The sequence below is a fragment of the Arvicanthis niloticus genome, chromosome X (genome assembly GCF_011762505.2).
Source record: "Arvicanthis niloticus isolate mArvNil1 chromosome X, mArvNil1.pat.X, whole genome shotgun sequence".
In the NCBI taxonomy this organism is placed as follows: domain Eukaryota; kingdom Metazoa; phylum Chordata; class Mammalia; order Rodentia; family Muridae; genus Arvicanthis; species Arvicanthis niloticus.
In genome coordinates, this window is record NC_047679.1 from 55,634,016 (window position 1) to 55,656,151 (window position 22,136).

At 48.2% G+C, this 22,136-nt stretch overlaps 2 protein-coding genes across 5 annotated transcripts in view; one reads left to right on the top strand and one right to left on the bottom strand.

Moving 5' to 3' along the window:
• Positions 1-22,136, top strand: part of LOC117694970 (NHS-like protein 2) — an 87,105-nt gene that overhangs the window by 52,771 nt on the left and 12,198 nt on the right. For 2 of the 3 annotated variants that reach the window (XM_076918434.1, XM_076918435.1), the window contains exons 2-6: positions 13,496-13,651; positions 15,546-15,673; positions 15,959-16,151; positions 18,351-18,482; positions 19,674-22,004. In XM_076918434.1, the coding sequence (XP_076774549.1) occupies positions 13,496-13,651; positions 15,546-15,673; positions 15,959-16,151; positions 18,351-18,482; positions 19,674-22,004 (2,940 nt within the window). The remainder of the gene's footprint in view (positions 1-13,495; positions 13,652-15,545; positions 15,674-15,958; positions 16,152-18,350; positions 18,483-19,673; positions 22,005-22,136) is intronic. The other variant, XM_076918436.1, reaches the window with a different exon arrangement.
• On the bottom strand, positions 8,901-13,478 carry Rtl5 (retrotransposon Gag like 5). Of its 2 annotated transcripts, none has more exons than XM_034485462.2 (2): positions 9,735-13,478; positions 8,901-9,291 (listed from the first exon to the last, which is right to left on the bottom strand). In XM_034485462.2, exon 1 carries the CDS (start codon positions 13,036-13,038, stop codon positions 11,212-11,214), a length of 1,827 nt encoding a protein of 608 aa, XP_034341353.1. In that variant the 5' UTR covers positions 13,039-13,478; the 3' UTR covers positions 8,901-9,291; positions 9,735-11,211. The 2 variants fall into 2 exon arrangements, with proteins under 2 accessions (XP_034341353.1, XP_034341351.1); XM_034485460.2 differs by having other exon boundaries at positions 9,709-13,478.

Here is a 22,136-nt window from a genome sequence, read left to right on the forward strand (position 1 = left end):
CTTTCTCAGACTAGCCAGCGATATAAATAATGACACTGAGTCTTTAATATTTTAAAGCTTAAGCCTTTGCTGGACAATCTCCAAACTACTCTATCCCATCTAATTCTATTCTCTGGCCTGGCCATGTAGTCGGGTCTACCTCTCTGCTCCACTCTGGTCCATCCATCCACCGCAAGTCCGCTGGCAAATCACCCTTGTCTCATTTTTCTCCCAGCATCCCTCTGTCTGCCCATAAGATCCACCCTCCACTTCCTGCTGAGCTATTGCCTGTCAGATCTTTATTATAGCCAATCAGATACAATTCTAGATTACCTTAGGCAGGTGAGAAGGAATGCATATTTACAAAATATGAGACAGTTGAGGAGCCATAGAAGTAACAATACCAAGATCCTGCCAGCATTTAGCCCTCTGCCAGTACAGAATTAACAATTAAGTATACAGAGGCACACCTTCACACAGTGTACCCCAACAACATTTCATCTATGTAAAGGAAGCAGACAGCTGGAACAGAACGTGGAGTTGGGTCATAAACCCCTCAAAGCCCATGCCCAGTGAAGCACGTCCTCCAGCAAAGCTCCTTCTCCAAAAGGTTCCAACAAACAGCATCACCAGCTGGGGACCAAGTATTCATCTATGTGAACCCGTGGAGGAGAATTTCTCATTCCAACCACCATATTCCAGTATAATGTTGAATGGGAATAGTAAAGAGCAGACCCCACTCTTATTTCTGGTCTTAGGGAGAATGTACCCAGCGTTTTCACACATTAAGTGTCATGTTATTGTGAGTTTCTCTTACATGTTTTTTTGTCTAGTCTTAGTTTGTTTGCATACTTTTAACATGAAAGGATATTGAATATTTTTATATCAAATCCTTTTTGTGCTAAGATTGATTATGGTTTTGTTTTTCATTATATCAGTATGACTTGCTACATTGATTTTCAAATGTTAAGACAATCTCGCATTTTTAGGATAAATTCTACTTGGTAGTGGTACATGATTACTTTTATATTACTGGGTTTGGTGTGCTAATGTTGTGTTGGGAATTTTGACATGTATATATTGATCAGGGATGATGGTCTGTACTTGTGTTGTTTGTTGTCGGTGTTAGTGTAAGAGTAGTACTGGCCTGATGCAATGAGCTGAAAAACTGTTACATTCTCATGAGTTTATAAACTCACTGAATGAGTTTATAAAGAAAGTGTTACTCTTTAAATATTTGGTAAACTTCACCAGTGAAATGTTTCTGGCTTTTTCTCTTTAAAAAATCCCATTGTATATATACTATATTTTATTTATCCGTTCAATTTTTTAAAGATCTATTCATTTGTATTTTATGTGTATGAATATTTTGTCTGCATCTAAATTTATACCACATGCATGCAGTGTTCATGAAAGCCAGAAGGGGGCGACAGACTCCCTGAACATAAGCTGCCATGTGGATGCTGCTACTGGATGCTATAGGATCACAGCTCTTAATCTTTTCAAACAGTTCTACTCCTGATGACTAAGCACTCAAATATGTGAGCTTATGTTTGAACCACCACAGTGTGCAGAGGGCAGAGAACAATTTTCTAGAGTCAGTTCTCTCCTTCTTCCATGGGATTCAGGGATCGAACTCAGGTCATCAGGTTTGCACAGCAATCACTTTTATCTGCTAGACCATCTTGCTGGCCTCATCATGAGTCATTTTTGACAGTTTGTGTCTTTCTAGGAATTTAGTCATTTCATCTAGGTTGTCTTTTTCGTTTACAACTGTTCACAGTAACTTTCTTTCGGATTCATTTGCTTCTGTATGGTCAATTATAATGTCCCGGTGTTTACTTCTGAGGTTTAGTCAGTGAGAGCCTTCTGTCTCTCTTTCTTGGTTAATCTAACCAAACAAAATTTTTTTGAAATTCCATTTGGCCTCCTTCTGTCTGTGTTTGGACATCTAAGAATGCAAGAACCTAAGTCTCCTCCATGTGTAGCTGTCAGCCAGAGTCCCAAAGCATACATTTCTGTTCCTTGTGCCAACTGAGGCAAATTTATTTTGAACCAGTGTCTTTAGCAACCAGTGACTGTGGTGCACAGGGCTGTCACAGTCCTACCTCTCACTGTGGGAATTAAGCTGCAGCTTTTTAGTACATGGCCCTCAGCCAAAGTGGCTCATTTCGGAATAAGTATGAGGGCCTGGAACAGAGCCGAAAGCATCAGGTTCTGACCAGCGGGGACCCTCAAGCAAAGCATTGTGGATAGGCCTGGGGCTCAATCTTCTTCAGCATTGTCTACATTGAGCCCTGAATGGGAACAGAAGCAAGGAAGGCCTCCTACCATTCTGACCATATGCCTCCCTTGGTCACAATGCCCAGGACTGTGCTGTCCTGGTTGGCAGGGACTCAGATGACAGGTGGGAGACTCAGGAAGGCAGGAAAAGGCATTTGAGATGTGGGGCAATGGCTGATTCTGACTGATTATCTAAGGTGATTGACCCAGTTGGTACCTTTTCCCGTTTTCTCTGCATTCCCAAGCCTAACCCAGGTCCTGTGGTTAAGAACTCTAATAATTCATTTATTGTTAGAGTCAATAAAAAATGTCTACTTCTAGATTATTTTCAGACTAATGAGACCTGTGTCTCCTGCAAGCAGGTCTCAATTTTAAAACAGAGCAAACCTCATCAACATTTCCTTAATGAGAAAATGAAAAAAAAAAAGTTAACTCTCTGGAATGAGTGTGTGGTGAACAAGAAACCTAAACCAACTGTGACAGTTTCAGCCCCACCCCGGGCTGCTGACTCAGGATCAAGAGGAAGAGGGAGCTGCCAGACTTCATAATTTCTGTAAACAGTTCTTGAAAAAGAAACCACACACTTGTCCCTCTGCCAGCCCGCAGCTTGTCCCCACAGCTGACAGGGCAGTCATTGTCTTTTCTCTGATGCCCTCTGGCAGGGCTCCTTAATTTGAACTCCATGGATCTCTAGCAGGTCTACAGCTAAAACTTAGATCTGAGAACTTGGAGGGAGTAGAAAAATAATTTGATCTTTTCTCCACTAACCATGAACAGAACGTTAGCGTTTCCTTGAAGTACGAATGGAGGCAACAAATCCCAATAACATTAGCCATGTAAAGATTTTTCTCACCAAGAGAAATCACAGCTATTTCCATATCATGTTACAGTTGTTACATCTCAGGAATCACCAGACTCTAATTTCTAGACTTGCCATTAGGCCTTGTAGTTTCATCTATTATTAGTGATAGAAATGGACCACAAAGTGAAAAAAATATGACAATCTCATATAATTGATTTCCTTTGTCACACTGCACATCATTTTTTATACATGTAAGGCAAGGAAGAATGTATCTCAAAAAATGGTATTTTGAGATAGGATCCAGGTTTCCTAAACTGCCAGAGGGGTTCACACATGACTTGTCAAAGACTAACATCCTGCCTGAGATCTTAGACTACTTCTGCTTTGAGGGCCTAGTTTTGTTGTTTGTGTGCTTTTGTCTGTTTGTGGGGATGAGTAGGAGGTCTCACTATGTAGTCAAGGCTGGCCTTCAAGTCGAGGTTCTCCTGCCTCAGTTTACCAGGTTCTTGGATTAAAGTCATGAGCCACCATGCCTGGGTCCTGGTTGTGTGTAGATTGTTTTTTGTTTGTTTGTTTTTTTGTTGTTTTTTGTTTTTTTTTTTTGACATGGTCTTACTAGGTAGCCAAATAAGGCCTATAATTTGTCATCTATCTGCCTCAATTCTGGGATTGCAGGTGTGTGTCACCATGCCTGTTTCTGAACCATAAACCTTTGCCTGTCTGCATGCTAGTGTTACGACATTTGTCAGCTTCACCTCTGTGCTGCGCTCGCGTGCCTTAATCTACCAAAGCAGGGCTAGTGGTACTGCTCCTAGGAACATTGTGGCAATTAATAAATGGAAAGCATTTGGGCTTGAACTCATAGTCACTCTAGCTAGCTAAGCGTTGGCTGTTATCATTGTGGCTGGTTCATCTCAATGAACTTATTCAGATGCTCCACTATAGCCTCCAGTTTTAGAAGAAAGAAATTAAATTATAGACAAACAGTGATCAAGGCAAGGGCATGCATCACAAGAATGGCAGAAGCCAAGTTCAAGGCCACTTCTGTGTAAACCGTAAGGTCAGTAGAAGTCACTCTTCACAACAGAGAGGAGGTCGCTGCCCTCAGAGAGATGACGGACATTACCTAAGAGCTCAGCTAAAGAGGGAACAACCAGCTCCTTGGCAGTCTGAATGAGCTAGGCTTTGCCTCCTGTCCTCAGTACGCCAATTAAAGACAGAGGTAACAATGAAAAGTAGATAAAAGTGGTTTTCCATGTGGCCACATTGAGAAGAGATCCAGTAACTCCCAAGTCTGTATTTAGGGCTACAGATGTGGGAACTAATCACTGACCCATTATAGTCTGGGCTCTGTTCTGTCCCGAAGGTTGGTCTGATAAGTTGTCAGAACTCCCCCCTGGGAGACAAGTTCCTCCTCTGGCTGACACCAAGGCTCCAGCCTTTCCCTTCTGCCATCATGTAGTTCCTCGAAAACTTTTAGTTCTTTGGGTGCCGTTGTTTCAGACGTCTGTTAGCAGAAGGGAATACCATGAGTCTGTCATCAGAATGTCCCCTCTCGAGAAGCTAGGTGATGAGAGAGAGAAAGAGAGAGGGGGCATGGAGGCAGATGTTCACATGTCTCCACCAGTCAAAGATAGTCTTTATATCTAGGTTGGGTATTGGGTTACGATTCTGATTGAGCATTACCAAACTTATAAATCCTTTGATTAACATTTAAAAAATTGTATAAAAGCAAAAGGGAAAGGGAGGCATGGGACAGGGGTTTTCTAGGGAGGGGAAATGGGGAAAGGGGATGGCATCTGAAATGTAAATAAAATATAAAATAAATTTTTTTAAAAAGGAAAAAAAAAGAATGCCCCCTCTCCTGCTTAGATGGCTGCAACCTCTATTGCTTCCCCTCTAGCTTTGTTGTGGGGACCTCCTAGCTCCATATGCACAACACCAGCCAGGTCTAAGGTGTCAGTCCTCCTTCTAAAGGCTACTATTCATGCAGCATCCATATTCTGTGGGGAAAGTCCACATCTTCACATTGCACAGATCCTGCAGCAGTGAGCTCATGTTGAAACCCAGAACACCCTTGTTCTAGCCTTATGGTTCAATGGGGCCAGGAGTACAGGGCAAGGAGGAGCTTCGAAGGGCAGGGTTGTTTGGGAGCAGAAGTGGTTTCATGAGGGAAGTAATCTTGAAGCTGAGCAGATTACCAGTAGACCAGAGCCAAGAGTGTGAAGTCTGCCTCTTTTTCCTTTTCCTTTTCCCAACTCTCCCTTTCCCTTTCCCCCTTTCCCTTCCTTCCCTCCCTCTTCAGAAGGTTCCCATTATAATGTGAAGATTGGTCTTGAGCTCCTGGGCTCAAACAATCCGCCAGCCTCCACCTCCCAAATAATTAAGACTGTGGGATCATGTCATTGCATTCTGCATGTTTTGAGTTTTAAGACAGATGAATGGGATGTTCAAAGGCCTAGAAGCATGGGAAGGGTGTGGTGTGTAAGGAGAAGGAAGTGATTCAACATGTCTGGAGATAGGACAGGCTAGAAAAAGAAAGGAATGTAGTGGGCATGCCTACCTTTTGACCAGATAAAGAAGAATGTCAGAATCAGGTTCAGGACTCTTCCTCTCCAGGAGAGCCATTGACAATAAGATTCGTAATTTCAGAGCAGCACATGTGTCCATGCACACTTGAACACAGACACACTCTGTAACACCATACATAGAAAGTGGATTGATTAGTTGCAGAAGATAGTAGAGGTTAGACCAGCAAGGAACTTCAGCAATCTACAGTCTAGGGGAGAGACTGAACTGAGGGGCTACAGTCTAAGGGAGAGCCTGAACTGAGGGGCTAGCTAGTCTGGACTGGCTAGATTGTCTGGTCTATTCCATACCTCAGCCAGGTTTCATTGATGTGGGAAGTCAGGAATCGCAGGGGAATTGGCCCTCCTTGTTTCAGCTGTGTGTGAGTCCTGTGAGATAAGCTCCTCCCCCAAGCCATGGCCAGCACATCACACATTTCATTTTAACCTTTCTCATGTTAACATCTAACATCGGAAGAGAGGCCCATGTCCCAGTCCTCACCCTGCCCCCCCCCTCCCACCCGTCCCCCATTAGGAGGGCTGCTGAGGTAAGGGGCCCCTAGTCTATATCTGCATGTGACAGGCAGGAAAGGAAGGGGTTGCAGGGAGCCAGCCAGGGCCTGCTCACTGTCAAAGGAAATATCCACCCCTTTAAGCCTTTAAGAAACTGTTTTCTTCCAAGTAGATCCCCCTGTTACCAAGGCAACTTGAGAACTCTGGGCTTTGTGTTTCTGCCCAGGGTCCCTGGAGAGAGATAGCCTGCTGAGCTTTCCCTAGTCTGGGCAAGATGCAGGATGCACTAACTGGAGGTTCTTGTGTAGGAATAGTCTCTCACCTCATTCCTGAGGTGCTTTTCCCCAGGAGGAGCCCTCACTACCCCTTCCTGAGCCCCATAATTCAGTTTTGACCATGGAGGGCACAGTCTGCACATCAATAGGCCCAACTTCTTCAAGACAAATGTCTGCACCCAGCTATGAACTATCCATCTTAGAATCTGAAGCAGGTGTCATGGAGGGATCTGCTTACACCAGACCATGGTATATGCTGGGCAATCATTGTTGCAGAGACTTCTCAATTGTTTATTATATATAGCACTGTCTCTCTTGCCTGGTGCCTGCTTTGGGAGCTGTATGGGAAGGCTTGTAAATGCCATGTGGGCTACTTAGTCCCCACAACTAGACTGACATTAGAATTGTCCAGGAAGTGTTTCAGAACTAGAAAGCATAAAGATTTATTCTATGGGTGGTGTAGAAAGAAATTATGAGCACAGGTTCTGGGTGTCATACTGTCAGAGTGACCTTGAGCCAGTTGTGTGAACTTCCCCATCTCCATTTCCTCACTTAAAGATCACTTAAAGGACAGAATGAGGAAACAGAAGGACAGTCAAGCCAGTATGGAGGCAACAGAATCCTCTCTGTCTCACGCTATCTCTTAAGAAGAGGGATTTGGGAACCCCCACCCCATCTTCTCATCCTTCTATCCCCCTCCCCCTTCCTTTCTTCTATTCAGACAAGTCCTTATTCTTGGCATGCAAAAAGGCTGCTGTGAGATGCAAGGTTCCCTTACGTTGGGTGCCCAATTTCCCAGGTGGGGCCCTTGTCTACCTTTGGGTGGCAGCAGCAACCCAGAAAAGCAGGGCTGTCTTCAACACACTGCCTGCTTCCTCAAGCCACATCTCTCCCTCGCAGGCTTTCATGAGGCATGGGAGCGGGAGGAGGCTTGTCGTTCTCTTTTCCTAAACCCTGGTTGCATTTTCACTTTCGAGGTTGCCACCCTGCAGTCCTCTAAGCATCTTGACATCTACAGGTATCCTCAGCAGCTACTCCTAGCTCTCCACGCAGACGCTTATTTATGCACCTTTTTCAGCACCAAACTGCTGCTGCTATTCTGCCGTGTACCATGTCATCTGGGCTACCTAGCTGGTTCCGTGAATTCAACAGTGAGTGAACAAGCAAAGAGGGTGTGGCCAAAGAGAGGATAGGGGTTGGTGACAGGACTGGAAGCCCGCAGGGCTAGCGCACAGTTGTTCCCTTTCCTCCTGTCCTTCACCTGCTTCCATTAGTTCTTATAAAAACTGATCCCAGTTACCCCCCAAAAAAAAAAAAAAAAAAAAAAAAAAAACTCTAGAAGGAGGCTTAGTGCTCACTGGGACAGCTCACAGCTTGTGCGGCCCTGTCCTTCCCCAGAACTGACAATCAGCCAGATGCTCAGCACTGCCACTGGGCCAGCCTTGCTGGGTTTCTTTGCAAAACACAACCACCACCCGTCTGGCTCCCTCAGAGCCCCCAGATATAGCCCACTTGACCCAGAGTCCCCCCTCCATTGGACCCAAGATTCCTGAGATTTTGGGTTCCTCAGATCTAAAAGGGAGGAGAACAACATTGCCTGGCTGGGTTATAGCATTGAAACGTTGGGTGAAATGGTTCTCCTCCCTTTTTTCCTCTCAAGTAACTAGGAGTGTTACTGTGAGGATGAGGAGGCAGGCCTGCCTTGTTAGACAGTACGACCAATGAAGTGGGGGCCAGAAAGGAGCTGTTCTGGGAGCTGACAACCAACAACTACAAGACTGTAAAGAAGCCATTCACTGACACCTCTAGGACAGTGGCTTCTAAGCTTATATCCTTCTTTACCTTAAAGAGGGTGAGACTAATCAATAACCTGCTGGCCAGGATTTTTATCAGGATGAAGGATAATGGCAGACTCCCAGTGCCTAGCCCAGCACTCACAAGGAGTCTCATGTCTGAGAAAGCTAAGCAAGTCCCGGAATGGGGTGCAATTCTTTCTGACTCCACACTAAGGTCTTGCGGACCCTACTTAGCCTGCTCTGGGAATTTGGTTCCAGCTAATTCACTGGAGTCCCATAGCACCATCTAGTGTCCAAAAGTGGAAGGGCGCTTCTTTCTCTCCACCCTGCCTGCCTTCACTCCTTCCTTCCAAGAACTGCTTGTTGTTGCTGGACCTTCTTTTTCTAGAGGATTTCAAGGCTTCGGGCTAGCACAGATCAGCTAAGTAAGGTGCTTTCCCCGTCTATGTTTGTTCAGTAACACAGACAGACACAATCTTTACACACCCTTTATTTCTTTTATTGAGGAGAAAAAGCTTTAGCATACAGAACGATTTATCTTCACAGCACAATAATACAACAATAACAGTAATAACAGTAACACATTTGTTTCTCTGGCGCCTCCGGGTGTCTTTGGACTACCCTTGTACCCTGCATGCATCCCCACCCCCACCCTCACCCCCACCCCACCCCCACCCCCACCCGCATACCCCTTAACCCAAGGAGGCACTGAGAGATTTGGACAGTAGCTGTCCTGTAGCTGTCACATCACAAAAATACTGAACAACTGGGAAAGAAGGGAAAAGGTCAAAGGAAGTTCAAAGCCCCTCTGCCTCCAGAGGCCCACAGACCAGTTTACTGCTCATGCGCTCAGGTCTCCCTGGCTGAGGCCACAAGCATTCAGAGTAAGAAGCACCTTGGAGACAGGCAAAGCCTGTGCCAAGGGGGTCTCTGGAATTAGAGATTCAAGACACCTGCTTTTGGCACTTCTCCACAAGTCCACAGGCAGCGTGACCAGCATGTTGACATCAGCAGACAGGGTCCATAGCTTTGAAGAATAGAGTTTTCCTTCTGGAATTCTCGCTTGAGGAAATAAGCTGAAAAACAAACACAAAACCAAGTCTTCACATGGTTCCTTTTCCTCCTACCCTGGTGGGAATGGGGAAGCCAAACAACTGAAATGTCTAATGACTGACTCAGGAAGGTGAAATGATTCTGCGTCACACCGATGACAGCCATTTCAGTCCTGCTGCTGGTCCTCCAGCAGGATGACCTCACCTTTGAGAAAACCCATTAGAAAGAAACAAGTGCTGCCTCTGTGTGGTGAGGTTCTGAATGGTAGTCAGGGAGCTATTTTGTCCTCGCATCGTTCTCTACTTCCCAAATTCCCCCTAATGGCTATACATTAACTTTTCTCTTTAGGGGAACCATTGTAAAAGCAGCAGGTTATAGGAACCTAATTCCACTGACCCACAGGTTAAGAAACCAAAGTGCTAAGCAAAAAGGCCCCTTACCTCTTGTTGATGAATAGAGATCTCACCGTTAACCCGTCTGAGGACTAGGTCTGTCTAGGACTCCTCTTCCTCAAGTTCCTTCTCTGGTCTTAAGTTCAAATTCTAGGGCTGGGTTCTCATCTTCAGACTCCAGTGAGGAAGATACACCATTTACTGTTTTCTTCCTGCTGACCACAGACACTTGGGCTTCACTTTGCCCAGCTGCTAGGCATTGCACAGCAAGTTCAACGTCCAGGAACAAGCCCAGTGAACGGGGCTGACATTTTGTGGCCAGAACTGACATAATACATGCGTACTTTGCACTGCAGAAGCAGTATTTTCTGGACCCAAAAGTGAATAGCCGGTCTCTTACTAGGGGCACCTGAATTTGTGCCCAATAAGCCCCAGGAATGTATAGGAGGCAGTCACCTCTTAAGCCACACTGGTTAACTGAAGTTCAACAACAGACCTGAGAGAGATTTGCCCCTCATGTGAGAGCCATGGGGGTGTTGGGCTTCAGCGCTGCAATGAGTCCAGTCTCTGCAGAGCAGGCCCTGTTTTCTCCTTTCAGAACTGAGGACTCCTTAGAGTCAGAGGGGCTTTAAAGAGTAGGCCAGCAAGGCCACCTTCACAACCTTGAGGACACAGTCTCCTCAGAGGCCTCTGGCTGGGGGTGCAGTCCAAAGCCTAGCTGGGAGAAGAGGGCCATGTTCCTAAAGCAAGATTCACTCCTTAGGATGTCAAACTCAACTGTGGTGCTCCTGCCACCTCTGCCTCCCCCTTCCCCTAATACCAGTCCTTTAGGCAACATGAAGGCAGAAGTAGCCAAAGTCTGTCCAAGGGTCCTGAGGCAGGAGTCTGAAGGAAGGTAAACCCCAGCACTCAAAGTGAAGTCCGTTTGCCACCACAGGCCAAAGATAGTAAATTCCAGACAAGCTGTCCATTGCCCATGTGGCTTTGCAGATTCTCACTGTGCTATGTGTAGGTTCCCCTCACAGGCCCTTCTGCTGGAAATATGGCAAGTGCATATTTCTTGGTGCCATCCTGCTCGTTGTCTAGTAAGTGGCCTCAGGGCATTAAGAGTTTAGAACTAATGCCTTTAGATCATGGATTGGGGCAGATCACTCGGGCATTGGGTGAAGTCAGGATAACACTGTAGAACACAAGGCAAAGAAGCACAGGAGAGGCAAAGATTGGGGACAACTAGAGTTGAAGACAAAGGCGACCAGTGCCATTTACAAGAACAGGCCCAGAGACTTGCTTTGCAACTTGTGCGAGGACTGAGCAGAGTACAGGGCAAGAGGACTGGTGAGTCCTGACCTCTTCTTTCCTAGATGGCCCTGGTTGGGCACATTTCACTCTTCTGGTTGTGGCTGCAAAACAATCTGGAATTCTGCAGGTCTTCTTTGGGTTCTTCCAGTCTGGAGCTTTCGTAAGGACTGGTCAGTAGATGGGGCATGTACAGCAGCAATAGCAAGGGAAGCGGTGGAAGGGTGTGTTCCCGTGGCCAGCTCACCTCAGTATTCACACTCGAATCCGACCTTGAGTAGCTCGGTGGCCCCCCTGCCTAGGAGTGAGGCAGAAGAGCACTGAGGAACGTCTTCGCATTTGGCGTTGCCCCAAGCGACCTGCATGGCGAATCAGTGGTGGCGAGCTGTAGAAGGAAGAATTGGTCCCTGGAAGGCCCTCCAGAAGTGGGACTCGATTCTGGTTCCTCTGTCTGCTAGAATGCATTATGGAAGGTGGCACACCCAGGTAATTTTCAGCATGGTAGCCTATCGCAGAGCTAATGGTCTGGGTTGAAGTGTCAACAAGGACAGGTTCATCCATCACCATCAGCTCTCCATGTAGGCTATGGTGGTGGGCAGCAAGTGTGTGCATATGTGCATGTATGTGCTCATGCACATACACGTGCTCGTGCTCTATCTCCTCCCTCTCTTGCTCATTCTCTGAATCCAGGACCCTAACTACAATTTCATCTTCTTCTTCATACTTATTTTCATCACTATCCTCATTCTTCATCTCTTCTTCCTTGTCTTCTTCCTCTTCTTCCTCCTCTTCTTCTTCCTCCTCCTCCTCCTCCTCATCTTCATCTTCATCCTCCTCCTCCTCATATTCATAATCCTCATCCTCCTCATCATCCTCATCCTCCTCATCCTCCATCTCTTCTTCCTCTTTCCTCATCTCCTCCTCTTCCTCCCTCATCTCTTGTGCGAAAGCGTGCATGTGCTTCCTCTGGTCGTTCAGATAAAGCCTGTACCCGCCTGCCTCTTCATCCTCACCCTCATTTTCACTGTAGAACTCCACACCTTCGTTTTCATCCTCATTGGGAATTAATGCAAAAGGGCAGCAGCTATTTTGAACTCCAGGGAGTGAGGCTGGCTTGGGGACGCGCACTTTCCTTTCTATCTCAACACACTCAAGAATCAGCTCATCCAGGTCTGCCATTTCAGTTGACCATAAGAGTTCCTTTCGGAAATATTCTGACAAGCCTTTGAGAAATTGGTTTTGGAGGCGACAATCATCCCAAGACAAGAACTGCGCCAAGAACTGAAAAGCATCTGCATAGCTGCCCAGGGTACAATTTCCCTGCTTGAGCTTGCGTATGGCCTTTTTAGCTACGCGTGAGGGGATGGGGCCACAGAATTCCTTACGGATTTCATCCAGGAAGCGCGGGAAGTTGGCATGCAAGGAGCTTCCTTCCTGGGTGACTGAGATAGCCCACTCTCTCGCTTCCCCTGTGAAGAAGGAGATCAGAAATGCCACCCGTTCCGCACCCCCGGGGAAGTGATCCTCGTGATCTGCTATGAAAGTCTCTAGCTGCATCAGAAATTCAGCCAGGTAGACTGGGTCGCCTGAAAAGGGTTCTATGTCTGGCCGCTCCAGCGGTGGCAGAAGGAACTCTAAGGTTGGCTCCTTTGACATGGGGGAGTGCAGTTCCGGCTGGGACAGGCTGGGTGACAGAGGAGGGTCACTGGACCCGTCGTCGGGGTTGGTATAGTCCTGGACCACATTAATCAAAAGATCATCTGAGACATACTCAGGATCTGTGCGTGGAGGAGGCCAGCACAGGAAAGGCACTTCCTCCTCCTCTTCCTCCTCCTCCTCCTCGGGAGTGGGATCGGTCTCATTGAGCAGGAACTCAAAGTTCTCCTCGGCAAGGACCGGCACTATGGGCATAGGCCAGCGGATGTAGCTCGAGACATTGCCCCGCAAAGAATTAACCTCGGCTAAGGCTCTTCCGAGCTGCAGGCCCAGTTGGACATTCTCTCCTCGAAGGGCATTTAACTCCTCTCTCAGGGCCACATTCGCCAAGCGGAGGCTATTGAGATTTCCCGCCGCCTCAGACATTGTGACAAGTTCCCGGGGCTTTGAGTGCCGGGCACTTGCGGGTAGGGAGTTATGAGGACTGCGGGAGGAGGCAGAAATGAGGAGGTGGGCGTAAGAGGAGACCAAAGTGCGGCGACAGGGCGACCCGGCGCAAGCGAGCCCGGACCACACCCACAGGGGCTCGGTCCGGGACGTGTTACCTCGTAGCAGGGGTCGGAGAGGGCAGGCAGCAGCTCGGGACCTGGAAGCGGCAGGCTCAGGAGATGGATGAGACGCTGGCAGAGATGACGCCAACCGAGGCAGGCCGAGTAAGAGGAAAGGGACTGCGGCAGGATCTGTCGAGGAAAAATCTTGCAGACAGCGATCCCTCGCCTTTTAAGCTCAGCCCCCCGCGCCCCCCGCAGGGGCGGGCCTTCGGGAACTGAGGGAGCCCACTGGCTCCCGCGGCTGCGCTCTCACTCACTCTCTCCTTCCCTAGCTGCAGCTAACTCAGGTCGGGAAAATGCGACAGCGACTGCCCACTCGAGGTCGTCATGGCGACAGCCAGTGAATGTGTTCCTCTCCTCGGGCAGGCCCCCGAGTGTAGAGGAACTGCTTCGCGAGGCGCAGCTCAATCTCCAGAGCCTGTTGCAAGGTACTGCGAGGGCGGGGGGGCTGCCTAGAGGCGGCTGCGCAGCAGGAGGGAGGCAAAGAAGAAACGGGGAGCAGCAAAAGAAAGAAAACAGTTCCAAACCATCTCTCTTTTTCACCTTCCAGACTGACGATGCTAAGAATCTGTTTCCAAAGCTGTTGCTCTCTCCCTCCCTTTTTGGTTCAATCGTCCATAAAGGGAGAAAGGATACTGGCTAAGACAGCGTAGTGGTCAAGCAATTCATAGAGAAGGAAATGGAAGACTCCTTCAATGGGGACCCACAATCCTTCCAGTTCTCCAAGCCCATACCTTGGAATTCTGGTACCAGAAAACAAAGGGGTCTCCTCACCTGGACTCCACACATGAGCTTCTCCATATACTCACATCCCCAATCTGAGGATGTAGCTTAGTGGTAGTAGGTGCAAGGCCCAAGAGTCTATGTCCAACACCACCAAAAAAAAAAAAAAACAAAACAAAAAACAAAAAAAAAACAAAAAAACAAAAAAACAAAACAAAAAAACCATTTGCTACCTTTGAGTTTCTCTTACTACTTGAGTTTTTCAGAAACACTGGACACAGGGCTGGATCACCCAGGAGGTACCTGATGGATACTAAATATACAAAATATCTTATCAGTTCTTATCTCTCCATGCCAGCATATATTAATCCCAGTGCAGAATAGAAAACATCTGATGAGCCTCTCAACTGGCATGCAGCTGAAACCCCCAACTCTCTTCCAAAGGGCAGTAGTGACCTTAGAGAAGCAAGATGCTAAGAGATATCCAGGAGCCCTGTGTCCAACAAGGAAGAGCTACTATGCAAGAGTGGGGAGGGGAGTGAATGTGCTCGTTCAGCACAGGCAGAATTAGGACCAGTAAGCAGAAACTCAGAGAGAGGCACACTCTACCTCCAGACAAAGAAAAACTTTTCTGACATGCCTAGGGGCCACAATTCAAAGGGAGGAGTGCTCTTCGGGTGTCTGCCCTGAGACTTAACAGCACCTTAGAAGGGCTTCTGAAGAGGGAGTCTGAGCATAGAGTAGAAACATTGTTACAGAGAACCGGCCCTGAGAAGCAGGCCTCAGTACCAGATTTAGAGTCTGTTCAAATGCACACAGAGCCTGGAATGTTCCTTCTGAGCTCTTTCTGCATTTCATCTAAGCCGTCGCTTTGGTCAAGCCCATTCAAATCTTACACATACTTCATCATGTGTTAACTTTGCTTGTCTGCTATGCCACCACCTTCAGTTTCCTTACTTTTAGCCTCCCTAGACCTAACCCCATCCACAGTGGAACCAGACCTAGAAAACATCAAGTATGAAGTCTTGCGGCCAGGTATGGTGGCACAAGCCTGTATGTAATTCCAGCACTCAAGAGACTGAGGCAGGAGGATCTTGAGTTCTGAGGCCAGCCTGAGCTGCATGCAAAACTTTGTCTCAAAGAAAATAAAGCAAACGTAAGTTCTTGCAATTCAAGACAGGGTTCCAGACTGGACTTGTCAGTGTGGTTCTCTTCTTGTTTCATGCACATTGCTCCTGGGTAGTGCTACAGAACACCTGAAGAGCTGCAGAGCCTCACAGAATGGAACTTTAGCAAAGGATGTGTACATCCTGAGTGTGTTGGCTCCCAGTTGAGCACTTAAGGTGGGGACCACTAAGAGAAAGCATTGTCCCCAAAGCAGCACAGCTTGGATTTACTGACTTTCTTTCCTCCTCTACCCTCATGGTCCTGGAAACCAAGCCCCTTTCCATTTCTGAACCCAATGCCAGAAAATAGCTCAAAGAAGCGATGGAGTCAGGCTGGGCAGCTTAGTGCAGGAGAAACCGACTCATGGTCCTCCCCAAGCCTGACACTTGGCTGAGGCCCCCTAGAGTGTGTCTCCACTATGCTGTTTTTCAGAAGAATATGAGGAACAGTATTCAGAGGCCAGACTTCTGGGGCAGACCTTCCGCTCTACTGATGAGGCTCCTGAGCCTACCCCCAGCCCAAGGCCCCAGTCTGCCAAGCGTCTGGAGTTTGTATTGATGGTGAGTTGCCTCTGCCCCAACCTGGGAGAGCCAGCCTGCACCCACCGACAGGGGATCTTGAACTGTTTGCGTGACCCCCTGGAAGCTGCTGTTCATCAGTGCTCACTAGCAGGGCTGCTGTGAGGTCACACTGGGAAGGGTCCTGCACAGTGGGTGCCTAGCCAGGCAGCCTGTTCCTGCCTTCAAGAGGACACTTCCAATCATTCTGCCTAAGCAGCCATCCTATGGGCACCAGCTCCTCGCCACTCAGAAGCACACCCTTTCCATCACCCTCTCTCCCAACAGCCTGCAAAACGACAGCTGAGCGAGGATGAGACCACGACCCAGGGTGTGAGGGCCCCCGAGGCCTGCCTGAGCCTGTCTCCCACCAACAAGCAAACTGCCTGGAATGGCCCCTTCCCTCTACCTGTCCTAAAGGAGAAGCTCTGGCTTCAGCCCTGCTCCACGCAATCTGACCTTGTACCAATCAACATCTCCGGTAGAGTTGCTAAGCACCACCTGTATGCTTCCCTTCATGCAAACGGCCTCTCCTCTCCAAATGTACTGGGTGCTGGGGAGGGAGGGCCACTCTGTCTGCTACTGGCTCACCCTGCACTGTCCAGGTCATGACTCCCCAGGTAGTGGAGGCTTGCTGAAGAGGGGACTGTGGCTGCTCTTCCCTCATCTGCCCCTATCTGCACTGCCAATATAACTGATACCATGTAATAGCAGACAAAGGGTTCTTTACAGGATGTGCCAAACGTTTTGTTAAACTTGGGTGTTCTTTTGAGTTTAAATGGAAACAAAGTTTGTAAATTTTGTTTGTTTCAGGTAAAGATAATGTCATAAACTCAAAGCTGGGTCTGGAACATACAAATAATAGACAGAAGGAGAGAGGAAGCAGAGTACATGTGGTTTAATTGCGGCATAACAAGGGAAGGGGACACAAAAGACCCAGAAGGGGGGGCAGGATGACCTTGAGAGTAGTAAGAAGGCATTTGCATTTGTCTTAGTTTCTTTTCCCATTGCTATGATAACAGACCCTGACAAAAGGAACTAGGAGAAAGAGAGTTATATACTGGTTCACAGTTCAAGGTACAGTTCATCAAAGGCAGCTGGAGCTTGGAGGTAGCTGATCACACTGGGGCCACAGACATGAAGCAAAGACAATGAATGCTTGCTGCTGCTCAGTTCCCCTTTTCCATCTGTAGGGTCCAGGATCCCCTGCCCAAGGAATGGTCTCATCCACAGTTAGGTTGAGTTTTCTCATATAAGTTAATCAAGTCCATCCCCACAGGCACACCCAGAGGTACATCTCCCAGGTGACTCTAGGTTCTACCAAGTTGACAGCACTGTCTCAGTCTCCAGATTAGGGACACATGGAACTCCTGCTTTCTACTCCAGTGGCTGTATGGAAAAGGGCCAGTCGTATTAGAGAACAAGACATGGGGCCTTATGAAAGCAAGACCTCAATAATCTGAAGGGACAAGAGGAAGCCTGGAAGTTAGTATGCCCCTACTGTGGGGAAAGTTGGGGAAAGCAGTGGGGACAGCTCTCTGGCTCTGTGTGGTCATGCTCCTTGGGTATGGGTTCATCCACTGCCCCCAGAGTCATCTTGAAAAAGAGGGGCAGGAAGTAGAGCTCATGGCCTAGGGAATTTTACCAAGGGAAGTAAAACCATGATGTGAGAATGTGAGACCTCACAAAGCAACACTGATGTGCTCTGTCTAAATGGCTATCTCACTTGCAGGCTGTTCTTGAGTTTCTCCTGTGGAGCCATTTGTGAGAAGGGGCTGCAGTGATGTGGCTGGGAGGGGAAGGTCTGCTCAACCAGCTATCTAGTGAGAAACAGGGAGGGGAATTGCCTGTCTAGCCCCATGGACCACCTCACCCTGACTTTGCCCCAGCAAATTCCAGAACTAAAGGCTAACCCAGCACCTTAAGAGAATTAGATAGGGCTTAGTCAACAGACTGCCAGTTTTGGTAATATGTGGCCAGGTGGCTGTAGGACACACTCTCAGGCTGCTTCCTAAATGTTGGAGTCAGTAGAACATACCATCTTCACCTGGACCCTGTGAAGACCTAGAGAAAAGATAACAGTCACTCTAGACATGACAGAACATATTTGTAATCACATCACTCTGGAGGCAGAGGCAGAGTGATGAGGTCAAGTCCAGGCTGGACTCGCAAAAGCAATGCCCAGGAGTCCAGAGTGCATCCCAGTGGTAGAGTACTTGCCTTGAATATAGAAGGCACTAGATGCTATCCTCAGCGCCAGAGGAGAAACTTTATAATGATCACAATCAAATACCTTCTAGTCTTAACCCACTCTGCAAGCAGTGATGCTCACCCCTGCCTATGCATCTGAAAAACCACCCAAAGATTCCTAGGCAAAGCTTCTACCTAGGCCCTAATGTTCTGGAGTTAAGGTCATGGAATTTCAAATGCTACCCAATTTATTTCAGTATGGAGCCAGAGTTGAAAAAGCACTGCCCCAGTAAACCTAAGAAATACAGGCAAACCTTAAGTGTGTGTGCCCAGCACCAAATTGGGAGGGATGGGGAAGAAGTGTCACCTGCCTGGATGCTATTCATGTTCATTGCTACTGCCATCATCCCTTCTCTCTACCACAGTCCAGCTTCCACTGTATTGTAAACAGAAACCAGGATGCACCCAAGTGTCTTTATTTTGACTACAGGGCAGCAGTTTGATAGACATGCAAGTTTTCGACACTCGTTGTTTAACACAGAGACAGCCGTGAACCCCAAGTCCACCCTGAGGCGGAGGCGGACCATTATTGGATTCTCTAACTTTTCTCAGCGAGACCAAGGTGACCCCAATACAGTTGATCCCCTCAAATCTTTTCCCCCACCCTTCCCACTACTCCTGTCATGCAAATGGCATTGTGGCAATAGGGTACTGGAATAACTCTGGGGAGAGGGACTTTGAATGTCCTGAGAAAGCCAATGTGGTAATGAAATGGTCACCAAGGGCTTTTGGGAAGATCAACAATTGAGTTTGGAGAGCAGATATCTCAGGCTAATAAATCCTGAACAATAAGTCCTGAACAAAAAAAATTATTATTGTTTACCAGTACAAATGGAATATAATTTAGGTATGAAGTACACACCTTTAATCCCAGCACTCAGTAGCAGAGGCAGGAGGATTGTCTCCAGTTTGAGGCCAGTTTGGTCTCCATGAGTTCTAGGCCAGCCAAGGACTAATAATGAGGTCTTGTCTCAGAAAAGAAATGTTAACATATATGCCAAGTTTGGCAAATAGGTAAAACTGGGGAACTACCCCCTCAACTCATCATCTTGTATTGACTACAATACAAGTCACTGTAGGAACTGAAGTTATTTTTGTAATCTGCCTATCATGTGCCTGGGATATAGTCAACATTCAACAAATGCTGACTATTGTGAATTATCATATCGGTAAGGTAGTAATGATAGTAATGTTCTAACAGTCATAGCTGTGATTATGAGAACACTTTTGGAGACTGAAACATCTGAATGGTGTGGTCACATCTGTGAGTTATCCTAAATCTTTTATTTTCAAAGGTAAAAAGTGACAGATGCTGGAAATACAGTATTCCGGCAAACTCCAGAGTCACTGCTGGGGCTGTGAGCCATGTGGTGCTGTGATCTTTAGTCAGTTTAGAAACTTTTTTTCTCACCTCAGGACTGATAAACCCTGAGGTCTGCTTGTTTCATGAGTCCAGGGAGAAAATATGGGGGAAACCCAAGGTAGCCCTATGTGACACTTCTACTGTAAAAAGAGTCATCAAAGCTGGAAAGCCTTTGGCAACCATCTGGCCAATTCAAGGGTACCCTGTGACTCATTGTGTGGTGATGGGCAAGAACCCAACTTCCCCCAGCATCCTCATCTGTGAAAAGAACCAAGGAATTCTGACAAAGCTGTTGGCAAATGGTGCTTGGCACAAAGTTAATGTTCTTGTCACAAAACAGCTGATGGGGGATCCCTTGCTGTACCACTAACATGTATTTTCCATCCCTAGGACAGAGCAGCAGCCCTGTAGGCAGCCTGGCCCACTCTGCCATCTCAGACATCAGACCTGGCCACTCAGCTCCACAAGTTGTTCAGGGAAGAGTTCCTGTTGGGCAGGAGGCTCGGTTCCCAAGTCTCACCTCACCAGGACTGAGACACTCTTCTAGTGAGCCTGGAGACACTCACCAGGCACGCAGTGGCCCAGACCCTCCCAGCATGGAGAGCATGGCAGTGGTGTACAGTGTTCCCAGTTCTTGCAATGGACCAACAGAGTCAACGTTCTCCGCTTCCTGGAAGGGAGATGCTTTCACATACATGACCCCAAGTGCCAGCAGCCAGAGCAATCAAGTCAGTGAAAATGGAAAAAACCCTTCCTCGGGGAATTCTTGGGTCCCTCTGAACACACTCCCACCTCTGGTTCCTAAGGAGGCGGCCACGCTCTTTGTCACCCGCGATAACCCAGCAGGATGCACTGGGCTACCCAGCTACTCTGAGCACCCCACTCTACGAAAACAGATACCAGAAAGACCTCCCAAGATTGGCCTTCTTGCCCGTGGTACCTCAAGGCTGGAAACAGGCCCAGGTGGGACCAACAGGTTCCGGGAGCGGTCACTGTCTGTACCCACAGACTCGGGTGTTACCTCAGTGGGCTATGATGAAGAACAGAAGGTCAGTGAGGCCCGCATCCTGCCTTATACCAGTACAAGCTCCGAAGGCAGTAACAGTACTGACAACATTGCGGCCCTTGGCACTGAGCAGGAAGCACAGCACAGAAGACAAAGATCCAAAAGTATTTCACTCAAGAAGGCCAAAAAGAAGCCCTCTCCACCCATGCGAAGTGTCTCACTCGTCAAAGATGAGCCAGCCCTCCCACCAGAAGGCGAATTGGCACTGCCCAAGGACCAGAGGCCTAGGAGCCTTTGTCTCTCCTTGGAACACCAAGGGCACCACCCACCTCGCCCAGATGCTCAAGGCCACCCAGCTGTGCCAATGCTCAAAGATCCAGAAGGTACGCAGTTCTCTCACCACTGGTATCTAACTGATTGGAAGTCTGGTGACACATACCAATCCTTGTCCAGCTCCAGCACTGCCACCGGCACCACAGTTATTGAGTGCACTCAAGTTCAGGGAAGCTCAGAGTCTCTGGCCTCCCCTTCCACCTCCAGAGCGACAACACCCTCCCAGCTCTCCATTGAGGTGGAAGCCAGGGAAGTAGCCTCCCCTGGGAGGCCCACTGGACTCATGTCCCCTTCCAGTGGTTATTCCAGCCAGTCAGAGACACCCACCCCCACTGTCTCCATGTCCTTGACCCTGGGCCACTTACCTCCTCCAAGCACTAGTGTCCGAGTACGGCCAGTGGTACCAGAAAGAAAGTCATCACTGCCCCCAACATCACCAATGGAGAAAATCTGCAAGTCGCGGTTATCATTTGACCTACCATTGACCTCTTCAACCACCCTGGACCTGTCGGGGATGAGTATCTCCATCCGCAGCAAAACCAAGGTGAGCCGCCATCACTCTGATACCAATTTTGGGGCCAAACTGGCCCAGAAAACTAGTCCAAACCAACCAATCATGCCCATGGTCACTCAGTCTGACCTCCGTTCTGTTCGCCTGAGGTCAGTCAGCAAGTCTGAGCCAGAAGATGACATTGAAAGCCCAGATTACACAGAGGAACCCGGAGCAGAAGAAGTCTTCACTTTGCCAGAGAGAAAAGTGAAACCTCCCATAGCCGAGAAACCTCCACTGGCCCGAAGGCCTCCAAGTTTGGTCCACAGGCCACCCTCTCTCCCTGGGGAGCATCCGCTAACTTCTCCTACTATGGCTATGACACCCAGGAGCTCCAGTCCACACATGAAGCAGCTCCCCCAAGACAGCTACACAGTGTTGCGGAAACCAAAGTCACCCAGCTTCCCCAGTGGGAGGAGCCCCGGGGAGTCAACATCGGCCTCCAGTCTTGTCTTCTCACCTCTTGCCAGTTCCTCTGGTGCTTTCTTCTCAGGAACACAGCAACCTCCCCAGGCCAGTGTAGAAGACGGAGGCCCCAAGGTGAGAGCCCTGCCTGAAAGGATCAGCCTCCAGAGCCAGGAAGAGGCTGAGAAAAAGATGACCAAGATCCCACCTCCAGTACCAAAAAAGCCCAGTGTGCTCTACCTGCCTCTCACCTCCCCCGTAGCTCAAATGGATGCCTGCATGACAGAACCAAGGCTGCCTTTCAGCCCCATCATCACCCTGGAGGAAGATTCCAAGTGTCCCTCCACTGATGATGACCAGAAGTCACCTGGTAAAAGGGGGACTTCGGCTCTTCACACTGACAGAGAAAAAGAGGCCATCTCTCCAGGTGAGTATGCTGGCTTTTGCCTTTTTTCCTTCAGTTGCCAGGATGGTTGAGTGTGAGGATGGAGTTAAGAGTCAGAGCCAAAGCCCCAGTATGACCAAATCAGCAGGGGACACATCTAAAGGGTTTGGGTTA

What these genes read in the sequence shown, in the direction of transcription:
- Rtl5 (XM_034485462.2), bottom strand. Translation starts at nt 13,038, where the DNA reads ATGTCTGAGGCGGCGGGAAATCTCAATAGCCTCCGCTTGGCGAATGTG.